General features: G+C 37.3%; 1 protein-coding gene across 1 annotated transcript in view; it reads left to right on the plus strand.

The window, feature by feature from the left end:
- The first annotated feature begins 7,806 nt into the window (after positions 1–7,806).
- LOC120318617 (structural maintenance of chromosomes protein 2-like) overlaps positions 7,807–12,598 on the plus strand; it is a 28,093-nt gene continuing 23,301 nt past the window's right edge. The window contains 7 exon segments of the mRNA XM_039366452.1: positions 7,807–8,002; positions 8,615–8,764; positions 8,970–9,092; positions 9,609–9,647; positions 9,966–10,076; positions 10,192–10,236; positions 11,507–11,740. Coding sequence (XP_039222386.1) covers positions 7,835–8,002; positions 8,615–8,764; positions 8,970–9,092; positions 9,609–9,647; positions 9,966–10,076; positions 10,192–10,236; positions 11,507–11,740 — 870 coding nt within the window. The 5' untranslated portion in view covers positions 7,807–7,834.

The following is a 12,598-nucleotide window of genomic DNA, read 5'->3' on the forward strand; positions in this document are numbered from 1 at the left end:
AGGTCATGGTGAGATGATTATGTAGGAATAAAAGGGTGACTGCATGGATACACCACTTAAGTTCATCTTAATGAAGAGAAAGGAAATTGGCAAGGGGTCTATTGAAACCATGGGTGAACACTGTAGGAAATGTGGATTGCAAAGAAGTAGCGAAGTCAGAATCTCCAACAAACATGGAACAAAGCCTAGAAAATAAATTAAAGGAAAGATCGGGGGGGGGGAATATTTCCTGTTTCTTAATGGGCCACTCCAAATTACAGAGAAATTTATTTTTAATCAATTCTTCCTAGAATTACAGCAATAGTCCAATTATCTATTTATTTCCTTACTTGGAAATAAGTCCTCCAGAGAATTGCTTCCATCAGTTCAAGGGTATTATACTCATATCATAAAAAAACTGAATTTTTGAGACCACATGTACTGGTGTCCTTCATCACATTCCAGAAATAAATCTGAATAAGGTAGTTATAAGCAATCCTTCCCTGGTTTTTTTTCTTTTTGGTCAATGAAGTTATTTGGAGAAAGTACACATTTTAGAATTTAGGATGTCCAAAAGCTGATGGTAGGACACAATTACTCAATCCTATTGACTTAGCTGCCAGTTTATAAAGTGACAGATCTGTTTGTCCTTTTCTAAAGTAAAAAATACTCTGAAGATCCACATCAGGAGAGGATCTTTTTTCCATCATCGGTATTCTTATTATCTCCCCATTCTTCTTTTTCATACCATTTGTTGACAATAACTGTGAAGATTGATGTGAGAGTGGTCAATCCAAAGCACTTGTTTTGATATCAACATAGGAAATGAAAATATTTTGTAACTGTTTTTTTTCCTTGAACAATGTTATGAATGTAGATTTTTCCTGCTTTCACTGTAAATCTTCAGAACCCTTCCTTTTGTAAAGAAATATAGAATTACTGTCCTTAATAGGTTGTATGCTCATGAGAATCAGATTTCTTTTTTGAAAATTCAGTCATACAGATGAAGAGTAGAGTTGCAAATTGCACTTGAAGTCCATATTCCATCAGAATTTGTAACTGATTTGCATTTGTAACTTAAACACTGCATATCCAAAATCAACCAGTGTTATGCCAGCAAAAATTCAGCATACAAACTATAAATTCATAGTGCTATTTCCCCACAGGATTAGTGTTCCACTGTATAAGAAGGGAGGGAGAGAAAAGACTGGCTACTAGAATGGAGGCAACCTGATTTTTTTAAACCTCACTGATGACTGGTTTGTATAAACTCCCAGTAGAAGCAAACAGGGAAGAATAATAGTCCCCCATGTATCAAACCTTGTGAATCTGGGTTCACTGTCCTATGGTGAAAGGATCATGGTTCTGCTTTTATTATCTAGCTGTGCTTCATGCTGTCTGTTTCTCTATTAATCTCCATAAATATACAGTATTTATAACTAACAAATCTTTCCCTATGAGCCAGTGGTTGACATCCTTTCACCAAAGGCAGCTCATAGCTCTGCATGAGTTGACAACCTAACCTAAATTAAAATCTAAGAAAACAAATCAGAAATGTCAGTGGAAAATACAAAATAAGCAGTTCTTGGGTGACTTTTTATCACAGAATGGGTCCACTTCTCAGCAAATTTCTAATTTAACATTGATGGCCCTTTCTCAATTGCTTTGCTTTTTTCCCTTAATTATGATACATTTTGGTGTAAAATATACAACCAAGAATATTTTATGCAGTTATTTTAGATAATCCTTAGGTTATTTAAGAATACAGAGAAGATAGATACTTTTCTGGATGTTCAGTCTGGATGTTTAGAATTCATCATGCTAATAGAATTTGCAGTATGTTATTCACATCATAGAGATATTTCCTATAATAATATTTGCTTGATGGCTTAGCCCACAAACATAACAGGCTCTGGTTCAGTGATAAAGCATAGAGCACACACTTTATGCAGGAAAATCCCAGATTCTTGGCCATATCCTGAGACATACTGAACCTTTTGCCCCGGGAGTAGAGTGGGAAGAGTTACAGAATGAGGAGTACAATATTTAACTGCGTGAGTCCCAATAATGTTGGATCCTTGGTTATCATCTTGGTCTTATGATTATGGAATATTGCTACTGGGTCACACCCAACCATATATTGCTCTTGTTGAGTAAAGAGTTCTTCAAGCAGAAGCTGTGTACTGTCTAAGGCAGTGGTTCTCAACCTTTTTAATGCTGCGACCCCCAACCGGTCATAAGTTGAGGACTACTCAACCAGTCATAAGTCGAGAACTACTCAACTGGTGCAGCACCGTTTGCAGAATGGGACTTTTGGTGGGCTCAGCAGGGCAGAGACAGCCTGGACAATTCCTATTGGCTTTTGAAAGCCAATAGAATTAGACACTATTCAAGAGAGTCTATTCTATTGGCTTTCAAAAGCCAATAGAATAAAAGGGAGTAGCACAGCTAAGGAAAAGGGGAAAAAATGGCGGACTGTGTTGTTTGGCGACCCCCATGAAATGGTCGTTCAACCCCAAATGGGGTCCCGACCCACAGGTTGAGAACCACTGGTCTAAAGTAAATGCACATAAAAGCCTTTATATATGCAAATGGTTCTTTTAGAATTTTCCAGTCTTGAACTTGAAGGCAGAGGGAAAGGATTCAAAGAAATGTGAAATACTTTCTGAAGTTTCAGAATAAAAAAATAAAGCCTGACAAGATTTGGGTGATGTCTTTGGGAATTTATAGCACCTTTTATAGCACTAGCTTTTCAGGTAAAATAAATGGATTGAAAATAACAGAATGAATTAGAAGTTCTACACTACACAAAAATACATAAGCGTAGGATGGAGATAGCTGCTTTGTTAATGTTAAGTGTGAAAAGAATCTAGGAATTATAGTTAATCGCAAGATAAATATGAGCTGTGTGTCACCCAGCTGCTAAAATTCAAATGCACATTTAGGCTTCTTCTACATTATAGGAAGTAATATTTCCAGTATATTTTGCATTAGCCAGATACTTGTCAAGTATTGTGTCCAGTTTTGGGCATCAAATTCTTCAAAATATTCCAAGCCATAGAAAACCTGTACATGAAAATCAAAGTTCAGTATATTTGAGACTATGTTTTACAGGGCCAGACTAAAGGAACTGGGTATGCCTTGAGAAAACACTATGGAAGGGCAGCTATATCTCTTGGGAGATCAAAAAAAGTCAAGATGACAGTTACAACAGTATGACTGAAGCCCTGTCCCTTTGTATGTGAGTATGTCATTGCTGTGGGAGGGTGTAATTGCACTTTTCAAAAACTAGAAGGGCTCTCACATAGAAGTCAGGGCCTCATCACCCCAGAATGCAGTCCATAGATAATAGTTTGAAGTTACAGAATGGCAGAGTCGGACTGAAAAATTTCCAAAACTAGGAGAAGTAGAACTAGTTAACTGGTGATATTCTTCTTTGTGGGACATTTTCGGATAAAAGTGGCACAACCATCCTAGGAATGTTTTAATTTGGATTTCTGCATTGAGGGTGAGGTAGAGCCTGATGGCATTAATGTCCCTTTCCAAGTCTGATTCAATTACTGTTTTCAGTGGAAGCTACTGGTAGGAAATGTAATTGGAGGTGTAGTACCCAGCAGGTCCTGATTCTGTTTTAGTTGGCAAAATGATTTGGGCAAGCTACTTCAGGCAATATGAGGAAAGACATCTCAAGAAAGCATGAAGAGCTCCTCCAATTGAAAGCTTAATAGACCTTGGGAATATAAAAGAGGCAGTAAGACAGTTAAAGGGGAGGGAAACAGAAGACATTACAGAAGCATCTTGGGTCCAGATGAGGGAGGAAAATTTGGAAAGAAACTTGGGATAACTCTGCCTTAATTACTTTTCTAGGTTTTCAAGATTCTGTTTAACTACTAGCAACAAAAATATTTTTCCTGAAATCTAAGTAGTCCTTGTTTCCTGAGTTTGATAGCTCCTGACATTTTATAGCAACACAGTGCTAGATGGACCAATGATCTGCTTCAAATATGGTTGATTTTAGTATTTCTACACAACCATGTTACAATCTGCTTCTGTTCTAATGGCAGCACAGCCCATTTCTAGTGGTGACAGAAGCTAGCATGAAAACTTATACAATAGTGGTCTGAATTTCAAGTAGTATAACCAAGAATCTTTAGTGACTCATACGTATATTTGAGAATAGAACCTCATTATTGGAACAGAATGTGGAACACATAATGTTTGACCATACATTCTCAAAGCACAGTTATTACTCATTCTTTTCCATATGCTTAGGTAGAATATGTATAAAATATACAAATACATATATACATTAGGCATTCTTAAGCCTTATTATATTTGGTTCTGGTTACATGTGTCAAATGTTATAGGCCAGTGATGGCACAGAGTGTTGAATAATGGAAAGATGAGAAATGAGAAATAGTTGGATTTGGGATCAACACATAATACAGATGATATGGAAAAGAAGAAGAACCCATTTATTGACCCTGATTTATCTATTTTATTGCTCTTTGTACCATTTCCTAAATTAACAATCATTTAAATGTGAGCCAGCAGTGTGCTGCAGCTGCCAAAAAAGCCAACACAGTGCTAGGCTGCATTAACAGAGGGATAGAATCAAGATCACATGAAGTGTTAATACCACTTTACAAAGCCTTGGTAAGGCCACACTTGGAATACTGCATCCAGTTTTGGTCACCACGCTGTAAAAAAGATGTTGAGACTCTTAGAAAGAGTACAGAGAAGAGCAACAAAGATGATTAGGGACTGGAAGCTAAAACATATGAAGAACGGTTGCTGGAATTGGATATGTCTAGTTTAATGAAGAGAATGACTAGAGGTGACATGATAGCAGTGTTCCAATATCTCAGGGATTGCCACAAAGAAGAAGGAGTCAAGCTATTCTCCAAAGCAACTGAAGGCAGGACAAGAAACAATGGATGGAAACTAACCAAAGAGAGAAGCAACCTAGAACTAAGGAGAAATTTCCTGACAGTTAGAACAATTAATCAGTGGAACAACCTGCCTCCAGAAATTGTGAATGCTTTTTAAGAAGAGACTGGACAACCATTTGTCTGAAATGGTATAGGGATTCCTGCCTGAGCAGGCAGTTGGACTAGAAGATCTCCAAGGTCCCTTCCAATGCTAGTAGTAGTAGTAGTAGTAGTAGTAGTAGTAGTACAATGAAGCAGTCTCAAAAATTCCATCATTTCTCTGTTTATATATAGCAGAAAAACACCCTCTGAACTCAGATTTCCCAATAAAACAACTACAATTTGCATATGTATTTGTGAGTCTGACAACAAGCATTTCATAAATATTTTCAGAAATAAATAAATATACTTGAAGCATATTGAAAAGTTTAAAATGTCAAAGTTGTCACCAGAAAATAGATATGTTTTAGGTAAATCTGGATTTCTATTGGGGTTTTTGTGTAGTAGTGGTAGTTACTTTTGTAAAGTAAATTGTTAATTGTAAAGTAACTATACAACTGAATACACTAAATCTCAAATAATGGTTAAAATTGAATATGTGATAGGGGTGCACATAGTGTGTGTGGGTGTGCTTATTAACAATCTTCTTAACTTGGAATAAGGCACATACAGAGCAATGCTTTATTCTAATCCCATTCCGTCTTGCCATTTTCATGCTTGAAGAATAATGATCTATGCATAAATATCACAGCCCACAAAAATGTCTCTATAATATTTATTGGACAGATGTGTAGGAAGAGATAAACTTAATTAGTTAATTAAGGCTTTCTTTATACTCCCTTTCTATATCTTTAGACAGCTTGCAATAAAAAAAAAATCAATCTTCAACACAATAAGTATACAGTTACCACAGGTTGTAACAAAATATACATATATCTATCTATTACTCTAAGGTTTAATTTGGTAGTCTGCCATATAAACATTCCTGAACATGCTATGACCAAGTAATGTGAACTTAGTGTTTCTTAGGAAGCAAATGGAGCATATTTTAATATGCTTGTTATTGTTTTTAAGTTTTTCCATGTCTCTTCTGGAAATTTTTAACCTCCTAAAAATAAATGATTGAAAAAATTGGGTATTTCTAGAATTGGGTATGTCTAGTTTAACGAAGAGAAGGACAAGGGGGGGACATGATAGCAGTATTCCAATATCTCAGGGGCTGCCATAAAGAAGAGGGAATTAAGCTATTTTCCAAGCACCTGAAGGCAGGACAAGAAGCAACGGGTGGAAACTAATCAAGGAGAGAAGCAACCTAGAACTAAGGAGAAACTTCCTGACAGTGAGAACAATTAATCAGTGGATAACAGCCTGCCTCCAGAAGCTGTAAATGCTCCAAACTGGAAGTTTTTAAGAAGAGAACTGCGACAGCCATTCGTCCGAAATGGTTTGTAGGTTCCTGCCTTGAGCACTGGGGTGGACAGATGACTCCAAGGTCCCTTCCAACTTTAATACTATTACTGATTACTAGTTTACTTCCAGGAGCTCTCTCTGCAGGAGAAAATTTTTTTAGGCATATGTCTTTCTTAAGCCCACGTAAACATCAGCTTAATCTAGTCCAAGTGCGCCAACCGCCACTCGACACAGGGAATATTTCACATCCCTGCAAAGCTAACAGTTTCTGGAGTTACTCCCGCTTTAAATCCAAACAGAAGGCGGGGCCTGAGAAAGTAAGCGGACGACTTAATCTCTCAGGCCCCGCCCCCTTGAGGGGGGGCTCTAACTCTTTTTTCCTCCAATCGCGTTGCTGCATAAAAGTAGCGTAGAAACTCGTCAGGTTGTTTTCCTTCCTTGGTAGCCTCTCCCAAACGCCTGACTCGTTCGATTTCTGAGAAAGCTAAAAAAAATCAGGCAATATGCGGAACAGCCCTGAATTGAACTTTGCGCGGAACGAACGAAAGGTCCGCCCGCGCCAAATTCAAGCAGGGAGGAAGCTGAAAAGCGGAGCGGCTGCGGTTGAGTCGGTTGGAGGCGGCCCTTCTTGGCGGGTGAGGACTTCTGCCGTCTGCGGATCAGAGTCTCCCTAAATTAGGAGGGCCCCCAAATATCTGCAAGTGGTGTTTTGGGTTTTTTTGCTTCCTCGCGAAGCATCTTGAACTAATCGAAGAGCACTTTTAGACTGCAATCAAGGGGTTTTTATATCAACGTGAATCCGATTGAATTGAACACTTAGGATTCGGATCCTTTTTTTTTTTTTAGTAAGCATATCCTGTAGTAGAAAATTTTAAAGGCAGAGTGATTTGTGTCAGACGTGGATGGATCTGTGGTTTTTGGACTCTTCCAATTGTTCGGCGTGTGCTGGATAGGAAAGTATGTAAGATGTCTTAGTTGCACGTTCTGTGTTCTGAACAGATGCATCTTTATTCGAGAATACATTCCAACTGTATTTACGTATAGACAAGTGTATGGGTTGCATCTTAAATACTGCAAGATTGTGTGGGTTTTGTCTGAATATATAGTTAAGGGACCTTTGTTACTCATTTTAGGATACATTTTTTTGCCAAATGGTTTTTTTTTTTAAAATGCTGTCAATTCCCCCTATACATTTTACGTGGCTACAAAGCTAACATTAATTGCTCCAGCATAATGTGGGAGGTCTAATAATGATGAAGTCAGCAGGACTTAATTTGCGATCTTGCTGTTTTGCTATCAAGAGGATGTGTGTGATCCATGTATATAGAAGTGATCCATTTCTGTTTGTTAAATTACACACTGTTCATATGATTAATAGTTTTTGCTATAATCCTAGCTGTTGGGTTATATTTTATGAAACAGGCCTATATTTTAAACTGTTGAATAATGGAAGAAATGTACATTTTATAGGTTGGATGTGAATTTACTTGGAATCTATAGGAAAATCAGCTGAAATGTACATCAGGTCAATTGTTCTTGAAGGTTTTAAGTCCTACGCTCAGAGGACAGAAGTTAATGATTTTGACCCTCTATTCAATGCTATTACCGGCTTAAATGGAAGTGGCAAATCAAATATCCTGGACTCCATCTGTTTTTTATTGGGAATCACCAATCTGTCACAGGTAAGTATGTATGTTCCAGATGTTGGCTATCTTTAAAAAAATCCTGCTCTTAGTATGTTTAATGTTGACTCTTGGACTAACTCTAAAATTTACTTTAGGAACTTCTTAAAATTCAGTATAAGTCCTGATAATGGATTAATCATTGATCTTTATTTGCAAGAGAATGATAATTTAACATGCCAAATTAATCTGATAAAAGTATAACATATTGTGGAAAAGTTCTTAATTTATCTGATTTTTGGAAGCAGAATTTTAAGTCATTACGAAGATGACTTTCTTTTAGATAACAATTTTGATCATGGGCCTTTTCACAAATAATTTTGTATAAACATTTTGGGAAGTACAGACTCTGACTTATGAAACAAATCATCAGAGTGATAATTTTTTAAATACATTTTGCCTATAACCATATCCCTTAAAATGGGTTTGTCTTGTCTCCCTTGAGTGAACTGTGAAATGATGTAACACATGTAATATGTACAAAACGTTTATACAGGAACATATTTGTTTAAATACAACAGCTGAATTTATTTTGTGATGCAGTCCTATAACCCAAGCATCCCCTACCTGTTTATCTTATTGGTTTCATTTTGTCTTAAAAATTCATCTTAGGTGAGAGCTTCCAACTTGCAAGATCTTGTTTACAAAAATGGGCAGGCTGGAATTACTAAGGCTTCTGTTTCTATCACTTTTGATAATTTTGATAAGAAGCAGAGTCCGCTAGGATTTGAGAATCATGATGAGATAACAGTCACAAGACAGGTGAGCCAATGTGATGTCTTAAACATTTCTGTAAATGTTGTCCTTACCATGTTTTAAAAAATCGGTGCAAGTAGAAAAATTAAAATCTTTTTTTTCAAATAGTTTTGAAGGGAGGTCATTTTTAAAAACAGTGTATACTAAATAGTCTATTTGTTTGAGATGATAGATGATACACGCTAATAGTACTTTGTCATTCATTTTCAAGGTGGTGATTGGAGGCAGAAATAAATACTTAATCAATGGTGTTAATGCAAACAATACCAGAGTACAAGATCTGTTCTGCTCTGTTGGATTGAATGTCAATAATCCTCATTTTCTTATTATGCAGGTAATGAAGTATATATAGTATGTTCATAATCTTCCTTCTTTTTATTGTTTTGTCCTTTTAGATTGTAAATTTGGTGCTTTGAATCATTTAATATGCTTTTTCTCTGTTTTTAAACTCATCTTTCCTTCTCAAAACCTAATTACTTCCTGCTAATTCAGCCCAGAATTAAACATATGATCTTTTGTTCTTCTTCCTAGTTGGTTGCATACCTCTAAGCACCCCTGCATCTAATAATTTATGGATGGGCATCAATCTAGTGTCAAAAAGCATATTACACGAATATTTCTGACCGCCTTGTAAAACTATAAGTGGAAAAACATAATAACAATATTATTATGAGCTGCTATCCTGCCCAGTTGTTTTGTTACAAATGTGCTGTGTTAATTTTTCTTCAATTCTCCAGATGCTCTTTTCTTTTCCAAGGGTGATCTGCACCATAATACACCCTACGTAGATTATTATAAGGCCTTTAAAATACTAAGATGTTAATAGCTGGCTATTTTCCTTCGATCTTAGGGCCGAATTACCAAAGTGCTCAATATGAAGCCCCCTGAGGTAAGTATGACAGAGGATTTTCTATTAGTGTGATTTTTATCTTTTAAATGATCTATGTCAGTGATGGTGAACCTTTTAGAAACCGAGTGCTCAAAAACCAGCACCCCGCCCCCGCTCCGCTCTGCCCAGTGCCCACCCACCGTGCCCAGGGGTGACTTTTCTCCGGGGGGGGCTGGTGGTGAGGGGGCCATGGGAGGAGGCGGGGCTGGGGGGATGGTGTGTGTGCCCACAGAGAGGGCTCCGAGTGCCGCCTATGGCACCTGTGCCATAGGTTCGCCACCACTGATCTATGTTATATTTTTATTGCTGTTGTTCTAGATATTGGCTATGATTGAAGAAGCAGCTGGCACAAGGATGTATGAGTGTAAGAAACTAGCAGCACAAAAAACTATTGAGAAAAAAGAAGCAAAACTCAAAGAAATTTGCACGGTACTAACATTGTGGTTACTTGATCCTATATTTATATTTATCCTCTTAAGAAAATATAATTGCTATGGTTCAGCTGGAGAATTGAAAATTAAGTACTCTTAATTTTGATTTACAGATTTTAGAGGAAGAAATCACACCCACCTTGCAAAAATTGAAAGAGGTATTTACAGTTTAAATTAACCAGAGTTCACAATAAAACTCCATATTTTATTAGGTTTAGTACAACGAACTGATTGTATGCAACATTCTAAATCATTGTCTAGTTAATAAAAAAACATAATTTGTGTTCAAGCAACATCAATCAAAAGCAAAGAACATTATTGCTTATTATACTGTATGAATCCTGCTGAATTCAGTGTGGTTTACTATTAAGCAAGTTACAAATCCTAGCTTTGCTAATAGAAATTATGAAATAATTTGTTTCAATGCAATTAGAGCTTGCATTTCATTTCTATAGCATCCATGGGCAAAATCCAAAAATATGCAAATGGAAAACTGTTTATGCAATAAGAATTTCCCCTTTTCCTTCTCCTATTCATCACTTGCTGGTCAGCTGTGGAGGATCGCAGGAGAGAGTAAGAATCTCTCTTAGTTTCATTCATGCAGAACAACTATTCTGTCATGCAGGTAATCCTCAACTTACAACAGCTTGTTTAGTGATCGTTCAAAGTTACACCAGCAATAAAAAATGTGACTTATGACCGTTTTTCGCAGTTACGAACTTTGCATGATCATGCGATCAGAATGCAGATGCTTGGCAACTGGCATGTATTTTCAATGGTTGCTGTGTCCCAGGATCATCTGATCACTTTTTGTGACCTTCTGACAAGCAAAGTCATGGAGGAAGCCAGATTCACTTAACAACTAGGTTACTAACTTATCAACTGCAACGATTCACTTAACAACTCTGGCAAAAAATGGAGCAAAACTTACTGAACTGTCTCACTAAACAACAGACATTTTGGGCTCAGTTGTGGTTTTAAGTTGAGGACTACCTGTATTCTAATGGAATACAGGTTGTCCTTGACTTATGACGACAACTGAGCCCAAAGTTTCAGTTGCTAAGCAAGACAGTTGTTAAGTGAATTCTGCTCCATTTTACGACTTTTCATGTTCCATTTGTTAAGTGAATCACTCGCAGTTGTTAAGTTAGTAACCTGGCTCTGAAGCGACTGGCTTCCCCCTTGATTTTGCTTATCAGAAAGTTGCAAAAGGTGATCACATGACCTTGGGACATGGCAATGGTCATAAATACAAATCCCAGCATCTGAATTTTGATCATTGTCGCATCCATAGGGATGCGACAATGGTCACAAGTATGAAAAATGACTTTGAACTGTCACTAAAGTAACTATTGAAAGTCGAGGACTACCTGTATATTCTGGTTTGCTGTCGCTGTCAATGATGCGTTATTTTTTCTGCCTAACCAGGAACGATCCTCCTATTTGGAATACCAAAAAGTTGTGAGAGAGATAGAACACCTGAACCGTCTGTATGTGGCATATCAGTTTACAATAGCCGTAGAAACCAAGGTACATTCTGCTGATGTGCTAAAGGAAATGGAAAGCAGTATTTCAAAACTTCAAGAAGGGATGACTGAAAATGAGAAGAAGGTGAAGCAACTTAGCAAAGAAATAACAGAGATGGAAAACAAAAGGGATCAAGTAAGACCTATTCGGTTACCTAATGACAATATGCCAATACAAGGAGTAAAACTTATTTTTAGCCAGTTTATTAAATGCATAGGCTGCTCACATGTAAAGAATACACTTGAAAATTTTATTTGTTTGAAGAAATAATGGCTTATTAGAAATGTATGTCATGCAATTAATTGAATAATGAGATGCTAATAAAGTGTTCATGTTGACGATACATACCTCCAGTTATTTAGATAACAACTGCTTACAACAGAAAAGTGGAACCTTTGTCCTGAAGTTGTTTCTATTCCTGTGTTAACCCATTGTTGGACAGACTAAATGGGTATAGGTAGATCAGAAAGGCTCAAACTTGCTATAGTTCAGGGAATTGGGCAAGCATGTTTAATGTCTGGATTCATCCAGTGCTAACTCACAAACTGGCATAAAATAATGAATGGGCTACAATCACAGAATATACTAAGCCAATATCAAGAACACGAGGCTTTATATCAGTGGTTCTCAACCTGTGGGTCGGGACCCCATTTGGGGTCGAATGACCATTTCACGGGGGTCGCCAAACAACGCAGTCCGCCATTTTTTCCCCCTTTTCCTTAGCTGTGCTACTCCCTTTTATTCAATTGGCTTTTGAAAGCCAATAGAATAGACTCTCTTGAATAGAGTCTAATACTATTGGCTTTCAAAAGCCAATAGGAATTGTCCAGGCTGTCTCTACCCTGCTGAGCCCTCCAAAAGTCCCATTCTGCAAACGGTGCTGCACCAGTTGAGTAGTCCTTGACTTACGACCGGTTGAGTAGTCCTCGAGTTACGACCGGTTGGGGGTCGCGGCATTAAAAAGGTTGAGAACCACTGCTTTATATGATGTGT

The sequence above is a fragment of the Crotalus tigris genome, unplaced genomic scaffold, assembly GCF_016545835.1.
Source record: "Crotalus tigris isolate CLP2741 ecotype Arizona unplaced genomic scaffold, ASM1654583v1 scf7180000020324.788712, whole genome shotgun sequence".
NCBI lineage: Eukaryota > Metazoa > Chordata > Lepidosauria > Squamata > Viperidae > Crotalus > Crotalus tigris.